The 17,044-nt window shown below is 48.9% G+C and overlaps 1 protein-coding gene across 4 annotated transcripts in view; it reads left to right on the forward strand.

The window, feature by feature from the left end:
- LOC133356005 (serine-rich adhesin for platelets-like) overlaps positions 1–16,470 on the forward strand; it is a 39,904-nt gene extending 23,434 nt beyond the window's left edge. For all 4 annotated transcript variants that reach the window (XM_061573489.1, XM_061573485.1, XM_061573486.1 and 1 more), the window contains 5 exons: positions 113–241; positions 9,081–9,233; positions 10,695–10,773; positions 11,561–11,646; positions 12,290–16,470. In XM_061573489.1, the coding sequence (XP_061429473.1) occupies positions 113–241; positions 9,081–9,233; positions 10,695–10,773; positions 11,561–11,629 (430 nt within the window). In that variant the 3' untranslated portion in view covers positions 11,630–11,646; positions 12,290–16,470. The remainder of the gene's footprint in view (positions 1–112; positions 242–9,080; positions 9,234–10,694; positions 10,774–11,560; positions 11,647–12,289) is intronic.
- The last annotated feature ends 574 nt before the right edge of the window (positions 16,471–17,044 follow it).

The following is a 17,044-nucleotide window of genomic DNA, read 5'->3' on the forward strand; positions in this document are numbered from 1 at the left end:
TCTCTCGCTCACAGTGGCTTCGAAGTTGTGTTGCATGCGTATGTGTGCAGTGCCAGTGTTTGCCCCATCAGACTGTAAGACTACGTGTGTGCGTGCATGCGCGTGTATAAAGGTACAAGCCACGGGAGAAGCTGAAGGTCAGCTTTGGGACGTCTGAATTCCTGGCACCTGAAGTCGTCAACTATGAGTTTGTGTCTTTCCCGACCGACATGTGGAGCGTGGGAGTCATCACCTACATGCTGTGAGCGCACACGAGCATCACGTGGGGCGCTTTGGAGAATGATTGCCACGTCATGCAGAGCTCGGGGGACAAAGGTGGCACAAGCGGGAGCGTGAGAGCAGAAATTGGCATTAAAACCCCTGGCAATGCAGGTCCTTGGCCACCACTGCCCCATTATTATTCAGTGTCGGCCATAATACCTTGTAGCCCATGGCGTGTTCCGCCCAAGCCGGCTCACTTTTCTCGGACGTTTTGACGAAGTCCTGAGCCTAAGTGTGTTCTATGATTCGTGTGCTCCTCTTCCTACCTCGCAATGTCATTCTGAGCACACATATTTCCCTCCCCCAATTGTGCACTCTTCAGTTTTTATAAATTCTTTCTTGTCAACGATCGTGTTTCTAAACAGTGATGTTGAAGCCGTTTTCTTGACAATTCGCTTCCTGCTAAGCGTCCGACCCTCAGCGAGGGTAACATCGCCAAAGGCAAGCCATTCTATATGCATCTCTTCTGGGAAGGCATCATTTCAGCAGCATTGGCTCAACACAAACAAACAGTGGATTGGTTTATGATTTATGATGATTTGTGCTTGTCTGTGGAAGTCTTTTATCTGCTTAGAGAGACTCTCCGCGATTGTGGAATCCCCTTCTTTGGTCCATTCGGGATTTAGAGTGTCGTTACATTTTTACGTACAGCACTTTGAGGTACTTGTATCAAATAGAGGCTATTATTATATTATACTTTATACAAGTGTAGTGGGTCCAAGAAGACTGGAGACGGATCACTTGAGGCAACACGTTTATTTAATACAACTGCGTGATACACGGGTCCCTGACACAGAGGGGTAGTGGCCCCTCTACCCGATACCTGGGGAGGTATAGCCTCCGGGCTAGCGTGTCCTACCACTGGGGCTAGTACTCTCAACCCTCCGGGCCAGCGTGTCCTGTCACTGGGGCTAGTACTCTCAACCCTCCGGGCCAGCGTGTCCTATCACTGGGGCTAGTACTCTCAACCCTCCGGGCCAGCGTGTCCTGTCACTGGGGCTAGTACTCTCAACCCTCCGGGCCAGCGTGTCCTACCACTGGGGCTAGTACTCTCAACCCTCCGGGCCAGCGTGTCCTGTCACTGGGGCTAGTACTCTCAACCCTCCGGGCCAGCGTGTCCTGTCACTGGGGCTAGTACTCTCAACCCTCTGGGCTAGCGTGTCCTATCACTGGGGCTAGTACTCTCAACCCTCCGGGCCAGCGTGTCCTACCACTGGGGCTAGTACTCTCAACCCTCTGGGCTAGCGTGTCCTGTCACTGGGGCTAGTACTCTCAACCCTCCGGGCCAGCGTGTCCTGTCACTGGGGCTAGTACTCTCAACCCTCCGGGCTAGCGTGTCCTGTCACTGGGGCTAGTACTCTCAACCCTCTGGGCTAGCGTGTCCTGTCACTGGGGCTAGTACTCTCAACCCTCCGGGCCAGCGTGTCCTGTCACTGGGGCTAGTACTCTCAACCCTCCGGGCTAGCGTGTCCTGTCACTGGGGCTAGTACTCTCAACTCTCCGGGCTAGCGTGTCCTGTCACTGGGGCTAGTACTCTCAACTCTCCGGGCTAGCGTGTCCTGTCACTGGGGCTAGTACTCTCAACCCTCCGGGCTAGCGTGTCCTGTCACTGGGGCTAGTACTCTCAACTCTCCGGGCTAGCGTGTCCTGTCACTGGGGCTAGTACTCTCAACTCTCCGGGCTAGCGTGTCCTGTCACTGGGGCTAGTACTCTCAACCCTCCGGGCTAGCGTGTCCTGTCACTGGGGCTAGTACTCTCAACCCTCTGGGCTAGCGTGTCCTGTCACTGGGGCTAGTACTCTCAACCCTCCGGGCCAGCGTGTCCTGTCACTGGGGCTAGTACTCTCAACCCTCCGGGCTAGCGTGTCCTGTCACTGGGGCTAGTACTCTCAACTCTCCGGGCTAGCGTGTCCTGTCACTGGGGCTAGTACTCTCAACCCTCCGGGCCAGCGTGTCCTACCACTGGGGCTAGTACTCTCAACCCTCCGGGCCAGCGTGTCCTGTCACTGGGGCTAGTACTCTCAACCCTCCGGGCCAGCGTGTCCTGTCACTGGGGCTAGTACTCTCAACCCTCTGGGCTAGCGTGTCCTATCACTGGGGCTAGTACTCTCAACCCTCCGGGCCAGCGTGTCCTACCACTGGGGCTAGTACTCTCAACCCTCTGGGCTAGCGTGTCCTGTCACTGGGGCTAGTACTCTCAACCCTCCGGGCCAGCGTGTCCTGTCACTGGGGCTAGTACTCTCAACCCTCCGGGCTAGCGTGTCCTGTCACTGGGGCTAGTACTCTCAACCCTCTGGGCTAGCGTGTCCTGTCACTGGGGCTAGTACTCTCAACCCTCTGGGCTAGCGTGTCCTGTCACTGGGGCTAGTACTCTCAACCCTCCGGGCTAGCGTGTCCTGTCACTGGGTCTAGTACTCTCAACTCTCCGGGCTAGCGTGTCCTGTCACTGGGGCTAGTACTCTCAACCCTCCGGGCTAGTGTCTGTCACTGGGCTAGTACTCTCAACCTCCGGGCTAGTGTGTCCTGTCACTGGGGCTAGTACTCTCAACCCTCCGGGCTAGTGTGTCCTGTCACTGGGGCTAGTACTCTCAACCCTCCGGGCTAGTGTGTCCTGTCACTGGGGCTAGTACTCTCAACCCTCCGGGCTAGCGTGTCCTGTCACTGGGGCTAGTACTCTCAACTCTCCGGGCTAGCGTGTCCTGTCACTGGGGCTAGTACTCTCAACCCTCCGGGCTAGCGTGTCCTGTCACTGGGGCTAGTACTCTCAACCCTCCGGGCTAGCGTGTCCTGTCACTGGGGCTAGTACTCTCCACTCTCCGGCTAAGGGGACCTAAGGGGAGGCTATCTGACCCGACCCAGCCAAGGTCCATGGGTCCCGACCACTGGCCCACTACAGCCCCGGCCCTTAGAAGGACGTCGGGTCTGGGGGTTTCCAGGGTCCTCGCCGAGCTGGTCTTCTTTCTTCAGCTTGACGAAGACTGCCGGACTCGTCCAGAGGTCCGGCTTTTATACTCGTGCCAGGGTCTCTCCGCCCCTGGCCATGGCCCTCCTTCTGGAACTCTTTAGGGGGCTCTGGAATATCCCCCAACTCCTCTGTTGGGGCTGGGAGAACCTAGTGTCCCAACGGCCCGACTCATCCTACCCATCCTGAGTTACCACCCCCTATGGACGCATGTCTGCTACTACAGGTGAGTATATACAATGCCTAACGATGACGCTATATATAATGCTTGTCAATGACGCTACACAAGCATTCGCTTCAAACTAGAAAAAACATCTCCGTTTGTCGAAATAACCAAGCGCAAGTGGCCAGCAAGCACACAGCACTATCGGAGCTGTAATGGATAAGTGAATGCGTGTCCTGGGTTGAGCAAGGTTATTGAAGCATAAGAGCTCATTCTTGTGTGCGACCGCTGTGCGGCGTTTCCACAACGTTCTCGAGCACGCTCTCATCTCACCCCCGGTGCTGGATCCACTGCATTCCCACCAGCCCATCTTGTGGTTCTTGGCTGTGGCCATTCCTTCCACGGTGGCTTTCTTGAGGTAGTTTGCTCATCTCTCACATTAACATAGCCACCTATGTGCCGTCTTGGACGGCGTCCTCCGATCTTACATGAACATGCTAATCTCTCACATTAACATCACTAGCCCTGCCCACTTTGTTTATGACCCTTGGGCTACACCCATTCTAAACCTTTAAAATAGTCTTCCTCAGCAGCTTTACTCTTTTTTCCTCCTGATGATGATCGCTTGTGTTGTGATCGAAACGTCATAGTTTTTTCTTTCAACCTATCTACGTGACTTTACCGAAAGAGCCAAAGAATATGAATTCCTGCAGTCACGAAAGCTCTTCCCGCTCTCTCGGTTGCCAATGGCTTTGCTCACTTCAAGAAACCTCTTCCACCACTCTTTATCCATTACAACTTTGTGAGTCTCTTTGATGCTGGCCGCTTAACGTTTTACTCCTTAAGGCCCATTTTGCTCCGGCGACTGTGTAACAAAACTCGAGCAGGACGCTTTTTAAACGTGCAGTGGTGACACCACGGCCCTGGTTGATGCAGCACGAGCAGTCACCCCGCTCACTGCTCGTTACAGAGGGTTGCAATTTCAAGCTGGCCGGCCACCACGGTCAATACCGCGGTGCATATCGACCGCAAAATGCTCCTCGATGTCCACTTCACAGTGGACGTTAAAGATCCCGTAACGTCATTTGAAGACCGTTCAATAACCTAGGCCATTGTTTGCCGGAATCACCGTCAGAATTTAAAGATTATTATTCTTTGGGTCTTTCGATACAGTCACGTAGATGGCTCAAAGAAAAAACTAAACTAGAACATTTCGATCACAACACAGGTGATTATCATCAGAGGAAGGAAAGCTCCTGACTGTTTTATAGGGTGTAGTCCTCGGGTCATAAACAAAGTGGGCGGGGCTAGTGATGTTAATGTGAGAAATAGCATGTTAATGTGAGAGATTAGCATGTTAATGTGAGAGATTAGCATGTTAATGTGAGATGAGCATGTTAATGTGAGAGATTAGCGTGTTAATGTGAGAGATTAGCATGTTAATGTGAGATGAGCATGTTAATGTGAGAGATTAGCGTGTTAATGTGAGAGATTAGCATGTTAATGTGAGATGAGCATGTTAATGTGAGATTAGCATGTTAATGTGAGAGATTAGCATGTTAATGTGAGAGATCAGCATGTTAATGTGAGAGATTAGCATGTTAATGTGAGAGATGAGCATGTTAATGTGAGAGATGAGCATGTTAATGTGAGAGATTAGCATGTTAATGGGAGAGATGAGCATGTTAATGTGAGATCGCAGAGCCACCACGACATAGAGGTCAGCGTCCGTAGGTGGCCACGTTGGCGCAAGAAATTCAACTTGTTGATGTGAAATTGGAGAGCCGAAGCCACGGGGAACATCACAGCCAGTTATGACTTAAACTAGCTGATAACGTCCTTCCAATTATTGCCACGTTTGAACCCACCTTCTAAGTTTCAATTGTGTCTGTGTCTGTATTTATGTGTAATGGGCCCAACTGAGTCGCAGACGTACGTCTTAGAGTCAACACATTTATTACACCAACACGAATACACAAAGGGGTAGCTGCCCCTTTACCAGATAACAGCCTAGGGTGGTGCACCACCTGGCTAACTACACTAACACACTGGGAGTTAGCTACAATGGACCGGACCCCGGCTCGGGTTCCGGACCAAGTGTTAGAGACTCTTCTGGATGTAGAACGTAGATCTTCAGATGACGGTAGCAGCAACGAACCCCGGTCCCTGCGGTGACCCGGCTTACATGCTCCCGGGCCGGGGCCGGCTCCGCCCTTGGCCCCGCCCACCTTCGAGAGAGCTCTGGCTCTCTCTCGACTCTTCTCGAGACAACTTTCCCCGGACACGTGACCACCCCTTAGTCCCCACTTGGGGGCCCGCTGTAGACTTTACCGGTCACGTGCCTTTGGGGTCAACCAGATTGCCATGGCCCAGTGTAACCCTGTCCCTGGGCTGACACTCTCCCACTCCCTCCGGTGGGAGACAGCACTGCACGCCATGCGTGGTGCCACCAAGCCCTCACTAGGGCTGGTACTACACCCACCTATGGGGTGTCCGCGATGACGGTGCATCCACGCCGTGCCTTGCTAGAGCTGGCATTACTTGGTGACATGCACGATGCTACTACATATGTGGTGTCTGCGATGTGAGTACATAGCACGGCCTGCACCATACAGTGACATCCGCGATGTCACTACATATGGATGGCTTCATGAACGAATCTTTGTTGATAGTCAGTGGGTTTGCAAAGTACCTTCGTCTTAGAGAAATCAATTTCGTGTGAGCCCACCGCATTAAAACAATGATCAGCCACGGCTAAGGTATTGGTCCTACAGTGTTTCAGATCTGCCTTATGTTCACGAACACGGTCTGATACATGTCGCTTAGTTTCCCCAATGTAACTACTGCCACAGACACAGCTTATTTGTAGACGCCGGGGTATTGCATATCAGGGATCACATCCTTCACAGATGGGATCAGATCACGAATTTTACGTGCTGTGTTAAATTGAACCTGGATCTTGTGTTTGTTCATGATTTTGGAAATCTTTTTGGTGACCCCTGATATGTATGGCAAGGTGATGGTTTTGATGTGGTCCTCATATGGTTATTTCCCAATAAGTTGGGGTGATAGCTTTACGGATTGTGTAGTCTGAATATCCATTCATCTTGAGAGCTTGGTGTATGTGCTCCAGCTCACTGGCTAGGTGATGATGGTCGAACATGCATCGAGCTCTATGGTGTAGAGATTTCATGAGGGAATTCTTCTGAGATGGATGGTGGTGGGAGTCCGGTTTTATGTAGGCATCCATATGGGTGGCTTTCCTGTCGACAGAGTGTCCCATTGAGCCATCTGGTCTCTTTTCGATTAAAACATCCAAGAATGGTAGCTTACCATCCTTTTCCACTTCCATGGTGAATTTGATGGCTGGGTGTATGGAATTGATGTGGTTGAGGATTGGTTCAGAGCTGGTCGGCCATGTGGCCAGATGACGAATGTGTCATCTATGTACCTCTTCCACAAGGACGGACGTAGAGTGGATGCCTGGATGGCACCTGTCTCAAACTTTTCCATGAAAACATTGGCTACAACTGGATATAAGGGAGAACCCATTGGGGTACCTTCAACTTGTTTGTAGAATGTTACATTCCAGGTGAAGTAAGTGTTGGTGAGGCAGTGTCTCACCCGGGTCGGTACATCAGCATTCAGTCTTTGTTGGACCAAATCTTCAATGATTGCAACGGTGTCAAGCACAGTAACTTTGGTAAACAAAGAGAATACATCGAAACTCACGAGCAAATTACCTGGAGATAGTGATATGTCCTTAATTAACGATACCAAGTGAGCTGAGGTAAGTACAGCTGAGGTGGTCTTACCAGTGAATGGTTGTAAGGTTTCAGACAGAAATCAGGCCAGTTTGTAGGTGGGTGAGTCAATGGTGAAGACGATAGGACGAAGGGGTGTACCTTCTTTATGGATTTTTGGTAAGCCATACAATCTGGGTGGTCTAACAGCAGAAGGTTTTAAGGAAAACCGCGTGGTTGGTTCGATTAAATGTCGAATCGGTGATGATATTGTTGGTATTCGTAACGAGGCTATTGGTGGTATCTCTTTTAATTTTTGTATAGCTACCATCATTAAGTAGGTCCTGAATGCTGTTATTGTGTGTGGCTTTGTCCATGATAACTGTGGCATTGCCCTTTTCGGCTGAGAGGATGACGATGTCATCTCTCTTTTTTTATTTGAGACAGCTCAAAGCGTTCTTCGTTACTGACGTTGCTGATAGGTGTCTTAGCGTTGTTGAGGATTGCTGCGATTTCTGATCCGGCCACGTCTGCAGTGATGTGTCCCAAACCCTTAAGGGCTACATCGACCTGGGCAATGATATCAACCACTGGGATGGCTGCGAAATTCAACCCTTTAGCTAGAACCGATTTTAGGCTGCCAGAAACTAGACTGTTACTCTGGTTGATATCAATCTTGTCAATGTCTATTTTCTTTACGTGTGAATCTGGCTTCTTCTTGGAAATGAGGTTGAACTTGTAAATCAGGTTATCTTTGCATTTAGCTGACATTGAGGCAGCTGAAGAGGCTAACATGTAACCTACATGTTCCCATTCAGATGTAGACATTTTTTCTGTCAATGTTAAGTGTGATTTCAAGAGAGTCTTGTCTAAAATATCTAGTTCAAATCGGAGCAATCTTATTCTCTCTGAGATCAGGGCTAAGCCGGCCCTGAACAAGATCCGTTTAGCATTAGGAGATGTGATAGCAGCAGATGTCAGTGTAAAGGCGATCGGTATTACCTTTGTGTCGCGGCATCTGTTCAGAAATGTGAGCGACTCGATCAGATGAGCCTTCTTGTCTCGAAGTTTGTTAAAAGGTCTAATAGTTTTGTGAAAACCCTCCACGTTGAGGCGGTTAAATCTTTAGTTAAATATTCATATTCTTAGGTTTTTTCGGTAAAGTCACGTAGGTAAAACATTTAAATTAATAAAAGTAAAATAAAACATAAAAAAATTCACGACGTTTCGGAAGCAACACAAGCCTCCGTCTTCAGGTGGAACCGTCACAGCCACGACAGCTGTATCAAGTAAATGAGAGATCACAAGAAATACTACCCCGTATATATAATGGTTGAGGGGGGAAGGGCCAGGAACGGCACACTTTTTTATTAATATGGTAAGGTGAGGCTTAAGACCAAGAGTAGACTGCATAACAAAGGACTGAGCCTTTGTTATGGAGAGGTGCGGTTTGTAACTAACACCTAGCATACATAACAAAAGTGTGAAAAAAGAAAGCAAGTAAAAACTAAAACTGGTAAAACAACAAACTGGCTGTCTATCAATAACCTGTAATAGTTGTCTGTCAAAACAAAATTTTTAATTTGTTTTATTTTACTTTTATTAATTTAAATGTTTTACCTACGTGACTTTACCGAAAAAACCTAAGAATATCAATCTTTAGTTAAAGCTGTCGTGACTGCAGGAATTGATATTCTTTAGGTCTTTCGGTAGAGTCACATAGATGGTTCAAAGAAAATAACAAAAAGCTGCGACGTTTCGATCACAACAGAACCGAAAGACCCAAAGAGTATGAATTCCTGCAGTCACGAAAGCTTTAAGTCAAGATTTAATTTAAAGATTATTTGAAAATTACATATCACTGTTTCTGTGTCGCCACGTCCCCGTGTTGCCCATGACTCCCATGTCCTGCGTTGCTGTCTCCACTTCCCCCTTGTCTCCATGTGTCCCAGCCTCAGTGGCCTCTCTCCATTCCTGGGCGAAGATGAGAGTGAGACACTGAACAACATCGTTACCTCCAACTGGGAGTTTGATGGGGAGGTGTTTAGCGAGGTGTCTGAAGACGCAAAGGACTTCATTACGAACCTCCTTGTCAAGGGGAAGGGGTGAGTGTGCACGTGCTCGTGTGCACGTGTGTGCGTGCATGTGCGCGTTTGAGTGTGTGCATGTATGCGTGTCCGTGTGTGTGTCCATGTGTCCGTGTGTGCGCGTGCAGGCGTGTGGGCGTATGCGTGCATGCATGTGTGCGTTCCAGTGTGCCTGTGCACGTATTCGCGTGCATATGTGCGTTTTGAGTGTGTGCGTGTATGCATGTCCGTGCGTTTACGCGTGTCTGTATGTGCACGTTGTATGCGTGTCCATGTGTGCGCATGCACACTTGTGCGCTTATACGTGCATGAGCGTGTGCAATCGAGTGTGCCTGTGCACGTGTGCGTGGGTGTGCGTGCTCGTCTGCATGGTCGTGGGCATGTGTGTGTGCGTGTGTTTGAGTTGAGGCAGTGTTGTCCGGCCGGGTGGCTTAGTGCTTGAGCGAGGGGGTTGACTCAGGCCATTATACTTTGGGGTCAATACTCTAAATGGGGAACCGCTTTGTGGATAAGTCACCAGTGATTGTTCTATGGATAGACTCGTGCCTGCCATAGGAATTCAAGAGGTGAACGCTGACAGCTGGTGTGTGGTGCAATACATGCCCATATAACCTCGTGGTTTAACCCACCACATTACATGTGTAGTGAGTTCAACTGAGTCGCAGACGTAGACTTGGAGGCAACACATTTATTTAACTCCAACACACGGGGTAACTTCCCCTTAACAAAATAACAACCTATGGTGGTGACCACCAGGCTAACTACACTAATTACAACATCACTAGCTACTACGGACCGAGACCGCAGCTCGGGTCCGGGTCCACGTGTTGGAGACTCGTTGAGCGGAGAACGTAGACGAAGGTTTTTTCAGGATGAACAACAATGCCTGTCCCTCTGGGGACCCGACTTCTATTCTCTGCGGTGTGTCTGCCTCCGCCCTTTGCCACGACCACCTTCCAGAATCCTCGGGAAGAATCTGGGTCCCAACCACGTGACCACCCCTAGCCCCCACTTGGGCCCCTTTGTAGACTTAACTGGTCACGTGTCCTCTCGGGTCAACCAGAGTGCCATGGCCTTTAGTAACCTCATTCTTACGGCCAGCACTCCCACACCCTGTCCTGTAGGGCTGGCACTGCATGCCAAGCGTGGTGCCATCCAGCGCTATCAATCAGCGCTCACCAGGTTCCTCTAGGGCTGGTACTACACCCACACCATTGTGGTGTCCACGATGTCCTTACACCGCACGCCGTGCCTCTCCAGGGCCGGCACTGCACAGTGACATCCCGCGATGTCACTACACATGTATCTGGATTTTTCATAAATTCACAAAACCATGCCAGCTCTCAGCTTAAAAATCGAGAGAGGTAGGAAGAGTTTAGACATCCTAATCACCATAAGATAACAATCGGCACTGATGATGGAAGTGATGAGGAATTGAACTATTTGCGCTAACTGCTGCACTACCACTCTCTTTATCAGGTGGCGGCTGAGTGCCAAGGGGGCCTTGCAACACCAATGGCTTCTGAAGAGCAACCTGCACAGCCGCCTCACCAAACAGGTGTGCCTGCCCAGAGACACCCGGGTAACACCCGGACACACCTGAGTAACACCTAGGTACACATGGGTATACCTGGGCACACCCAGGTTATGCCTGGGCACACCCGGACACACTTGGGTACATCTGAGCACACGTGGACACACCTAGATACACTTTGGTAACACCCTGACACACCTGTATAACACCAAGAGACACCCAGGTAACACCTGGATCCACTTGGGTAATGCCTGGAGACAACTGGGTACACCTGGGTAAAACCTAGATACACCTGGGTACACCTGGGTACACCTGAGTGTACCCGGATACACCTGGGTACACCAGAATACACTCGGACACACCCAGAAAATACCTCAGCCATGGTCAATCCACTGTTGGATGAACTCTTCCCCTAACCGCTACAACCTTTCACGACACTTCGATGTAACGATCCATCCCAACACCGGCACATGAACTGATTTCATAGCACCATCTCCTCGGCAAGTGTCCTCTCGGGCGCGCTCAGCTCCTGGCGGCTCCTCTGTTACTATTCCGGATTGTTCGGCCATCGTACCTTCTCGCCATGACCGGTCTCCTCGGTGGGACGATGTCTCTAACCTGCCTGCGTTCTCTAATCCACGTGCTCCTCTCTCTGTCTCTCGGTGTAAGTTCCAAGCACGAATCTCCCCATTTTGATTCTTTGCACACTTTTACATTTTCGTTCGATGTTTTTTGTTGTTTTTATTTTTTAAACTTAAAAGTACGTTGATGCTCTCCTATACACTGTCTTCGTTCACGTTTGTCATTTCAGCTGCAAGGGAAGAGGGGGTCTCTGACTCAAGCCACATTGCCGGTGTTTCCCAGAAGCCTGACCCCTTAACACAACCATCTGCTCAGGTCCTTGCTCTCATCAGCAACACAAGCACATCTTCTTGGTTTTTTCGGTAAAGTCACGTAGAAGGGAAATAATAAAATAATAAAAATAAAACTAAATAAAATAATTCTCACGACGTTTCGGCCACAACGCAAGCAGCCGTCCTCAGGTGAAGAACAGGTCTGTCGGAAAGACAGCGTCTGAATGGGCACCACCAGGCTTGGCAACGTATATTTAAGCTGGGTTGGAGGGGGGAAGGGGCGCCTTGACAAAGGAATTTGCATATCAAGAGGAATTTAGCATATTTATGGGAAATGCAGATATGGGATTAGTCACTACTTGTGGAATGTGTAGGAGGTGGGTGGGGGGGGGTTTCAAAGTCATATTATGCCCGTGCATTATGCAGTATGCAGGATTACAATTCAGTGGGCTCACATGACATTGACTTCTCCAAGACAGAGGTTCTCTGAAAGAACCAAGAAGATGAATCCCTGCAGTCACGAAAGTTTTAAATCGAAACAAGCACATCTTTCGCATGGATCTTGCAATTTCCCTCTAGACTATATAATTAACAGTGAACGGGAGGGGTCTGTCTCTCCGGAGCCGAGGTGCGTATGTGTCCATGTGGCTCTCTCATGCGGCTTCTCCGTTCCTTGTGCCTTCCAGCCAAAGAGTCGCGTGGAGGACGGCCTGTGTAGCATCACGCAAGCCTCGGATTCACCGAGACCCGAGGACTTGCATCACGACCCGGAAACTTGCATAAATTTACACGGACCCATAGATTGACATATAGACCCATAGATTTATATAGAGACCCATAAAACTTACATAGATAACCATAGATGGATTGGTGGCAGAGTGATTAGCTCACTGCACTATGGACCTAGCAAATTCAGTTCGATTTACAACTATGACTAACATCAGTGGTAACATAATATAAACACATTATTGATTAATTAAAATTACAATACATAAGAGGGATGAAAATCTGATATTACCGATATTAAAAAGACATAGACATACAGAGATACCGATAGACTTCATAGATATCCACAGACTCAGAAGAAACCTGTAGACTGGCGAGACCTCATAGACTTACACAGAGACCCATGGGCCTGCCTTCACGTCTCTTCAGCATCCAATGTCTGGGTCAGAATGTGTTTTGTAATGTAAAACAAATGCAATATAATTCCATGTGAGAGGAGCAAGGTGGTACAGCCAGTAGGCTGTCGATGATTTGCGTGTGTTTGAATGTTGTACACCGATGGCAGCAAAGCGCCGTATGGGTCAGGATCCCCGTACGTCACCATTGCCGTTACATCCCTGGACAGCCTTGGTCAAAGTGGCCTTCAAGCCCTCTCCACTCAAACCACTTGCGGTGTGCGGTGACCGCGTGCGCGACGCGGTGTTGGTGACTGCACACTCCCCTGTTCACGAGAACACGTCCGCAAGTGTTGCCGTGTTCGAGGCGAATCGTAAGATGTGTGGGTTGCGGCTGCTGGCTCGTTCAGACCGGTTTCGTGTTATTTTCTGTATCTGCACCATCGTACCGTAGTTCGTCGTCGTGTAACAATGGCAGCTCAGCGGTCGACCGAGCGGCTCGGGTCAGAAGGTTGCGAGTTCAAAATGTTTGGGCTGTGACCATCTAGTCCAGTGTTTTCGACTAGTTTTCAGAGGGGGGGCCACTTTTGCCAATAAGACATCATCAGTGAGAGGGCCGCCACATTTGAAACCATTGGGGGTTTGCCAGCAGCACGATGACGGGGGGTGTTGTCACGTGTTGTGTCTTGTTGGGGGCCGCACTAAAGGCCACCAGGGATCGCCAGTGGCCCACGGGCCTTGCAATGAAGAACACCGGTCTAGCCCCTTTATCAGAAACCCAGTTTCTTGCTCTGCTTATTTAGCAAGTTGGGATTTGTTGTCATTGCAGCCCTGATATGTGTTTTATTCATTGTATGTGCCAATGTGTTGCTGTGATTGTGTTGTAATTGTGTTTATGCATGAAATGTGATTGGGCAGGGAGCCGAACTACAAACACCGCCTTCTGTGGTTGTCAATAATAATACTGATGATGACGATGTCCTTGGTTCATCCAGGAACGACTTGTATTGTACTTGAATAGGCTCCATGGCTGACACCATGGGGAGGGCTTCATACAGCAGTGGATTGAAATAGCAGTAGACAGTACTGTTATTCAAGTGGTCTTGACTCAAACGAACAAATAAATAGGAGAGCTAAGCAATATAAACCCTTTTCCGAAGCATCTCAAGATCAGGTCATGATGTGTTCATAATAAGCCCACTCATGCAGCACTCGTGTCAGTAGACTACAGCTGCAGCCCTTTTGCCAATCCACCGCTGGATGAAGGCTCCCCACTCTGTGTTGCTCATAGGGGTGGTTTGACCATACATCACCACAGTGGTCAGTGCAGATTGAAAATAGGAGTCCAGGGCAGCTTCAGATATCACTCATCACATGTTAGCCGTGGCTGGCAGTCAAACCGAGGTAGCCACCTCTCCATGAATCATAAGGATACAATGTTATTGACAAAATTGAATTAATTTATCTTCCAATTGTGAACCAAGTGGCTTTCCTGGGTAACATATCATGATTGTTGTATAAAGAAATCCCCCCTGGTGAAGGATTTGCTTGTGTTGGTGAGATCGTTCACTGGATCACGAGTGCGTCTGTGCACGGAACTTAGTACCCTGTAGAACGTGGAATGGACGTGGCTCTAGGCACCAACATCGTGGCCACTCGAGGCAACGCTTCATGCGTGTCCTGTAGAGGCGCATCTTTAACAGAAACAGTGTTCTCATGGTCCTGTTCTCTCGTTTACCGAGTTTCACAACTCGTGCGAGGCCGCGTGTCCACAAGCGTCCTGCTTGTGTTTTTTTGAGTTGTGTCTTATTTAAGCATAGTTATACAGATGTTCACGTCAACATTGTCAAGGGGAGTTATTTATCACGATAACGCTGGGGTAGTGTGGGGTCCCTGTTGTGGGCCAGTGTGCGAGTTTCCCTGTTGGTGTCGTGCCGTGTGGCTGTGTCGATTTGCATGCCCCGAATTCTATAGATGTCATATTTTGCGTGCTATTTTATTGAATTTGGTTGATTTTTTGTTTCAAGTTTTCCTTCTGTGAAGGTTTTTAATCAAACAATTCTGAATGCTATTTACAAACCGTACACATGAACGCATACATATGTGCATCAACATGTCCACCTTATGCACACGCACCGCATACGTACATGCACTTGTATCGGAGGTCATGAGTGGTAACTGATGCTAATGTAATACATGACACAAAATCATAATGCTGGAGAGTTTATAAGTAACAAAATACAAAAAATGTACACATCCCATCAGCCACACGATCCAATGGAAGTCCATCATTTGAGCAGCATTGGTTCAACACAAGCAAAATTTAGACCGATTTTTCATATTCAGTTTATGGGCAAGGGTCCTCTGTTAGTTCTGGTCTTTGTGAGTTTTTGGATATTCGTTTGAACAATGTGATGTATACTGGCCAGGGGTCGGTAAAACAAGCTCAATATTTAAAGAGCCGCAATGCATGTGAATACAAAGACGGCCCTGAATGAATCACGTCAAACCATGTATTTTTTATTAATCACTATTTTAAGAACAGCACACGCACAATAACTTGTCGCATTTCAAATAATTGTTGGGCTTTTAGACGTTCACCATTTATCGAAAAGAATTAGGAGGGTGTTTTTACTTTGCATTATTGTGTCGAGAGCCACGAAGTAGTCCTCAAAGAGCCGCCGCACGCGGCTCCGGAGCCACAGGTTGCCCACCCCTGATGCAGGCGAATAGAAAGTTGGCAAATCTCAAGCAACTACTGTTTCACACATGCTAACACGCTTACACACGGACAACAGGTGATTTTGCTCACACACATATACATTTACACCAGCCTGTAGCTGTACTTGTTGATGATATGGACAGGAGTATTAGCAAAAGTGCAATCTTTACGTTGTTGCTTTGCACCATTACATATTTTCACGTTAATTTATTTCTAATATCTGTGATTATATGGATCCCCGTCAAACAAATGTGCAATTTCCATCAGCTGATGGCTCGGATGACTGCATTTGTTTCAAATGAAACGCGTTCATTTTTCATAACCTAAAGAAATTTCACAAAGTGGCTTATGGAATTCATTTGTACAAAATAGTGAAGTTTTTTTTAATACACAAAGGTTATATGCCGTATTTGGAATGTTTAAACCACTTATCTCCCCAGGAGATACGCATGGGTCAAAACAGTAGACAATAGGCATGCATAAATGCGGACAGCTCCGTCTCCCCACTTTGGCAAAGTTGTTCTGGAGATCTCACTCTTGCCGCTTGGCCGTTTCCAAAGCTCCAGGAGAACGGAGAGAGGGTGACCCCTGCCGAGTGGCTCAGCGGCAGGGCAAGCAGCTCTCAGCCAGAAAGTCGCGAATTAAACATCCGGTTGGTTGGGGGGGGCGGGGGTTGACTCAGCCCACAATCCTTCCAGGGTCGAGAAAATGAGATGCCACACTTTGTGTGGAAGGAAGTTAACAATGATTGTCCTACGAGAGACTCTGAATGTGGATTTCCACCACGGCTCAGGGCTGTGAATAGGAGATGAGCGCTGCCTCAATTCACGTGAGCAGCAGGACACCACTTTGACTTTTTTTTTGCGAAAGTCCATTTCCAAAAACTTCAGAATCATCGCGACTCACTCAGCCCAGGGCTGCGCACGGTGCCTTAGATGCGGGTGGGACCGTTTGCTGGGAAATGATGTAGCCAGCAAATGGTGGCTTCTGTTGAATTGTAAATTAAAAGCGACCTGGATTGCTTGTCCCGCGAGTCTGTGTCGTGTGCTGTGAGGGTCGGGATCATCGCCCCCCAAACGCGACATTGCAGAAACTCCTGATTTTGCCAAAAACTCGAACCTCCTCTGAAGAATGTCCGTGACCCCGGAGAGCCACACGGCTGCCACTGAACACGAGCCACGAGTCCGCTCCAGCTTGGGGTTCTCCACATTTAGTCGCCTCAACCTCTCCTCCTGAATTGGTCACGGTCTAATATAAAGCACAAGTAAATAAGAGTAGCACAGTCCTCTACCTACGAACATAATTCGTTCCCGCGACGCGCTCATAAGTAGCACTGTTCGTAAGTCGAAACGGGCTCATGTACTGAATTTAAACGCCCACACTCACTCCCAGCGCGAGGCCGACTCGTTACATCTCGCGGAGAATCGCTCAGCTGAACAAAATAGTGCCGCGGTTTAATATGCGAGCTAGAGTTCGCGTTTTCATGGAAGTTGTGTGGTGGTCATGCTGGGACACGCGAGCGCCAAGCCACAGTACTTACTGGTGCGGGGTGCTTGTGTTACCCCCCGTCCGGAATCCGCCAAGGGGAGGGGGCTGTG

This window comes from Lethenteron reissneri, chromosome 52, assembly GCF_015708825.2.
Source record: "Lethenteron reissneri isolate LAM-NWPU_2019-01 chromosome 52, ASM1570882v1, whole genome shotgun sequence".
Taxonomy (NCBI): Eukaryota; Metazoa; Chordata; class Hyperoartia; order Petromyzontiformes; family Petromyzontidae; genus Lethenteron; species Lethenteron reissneri.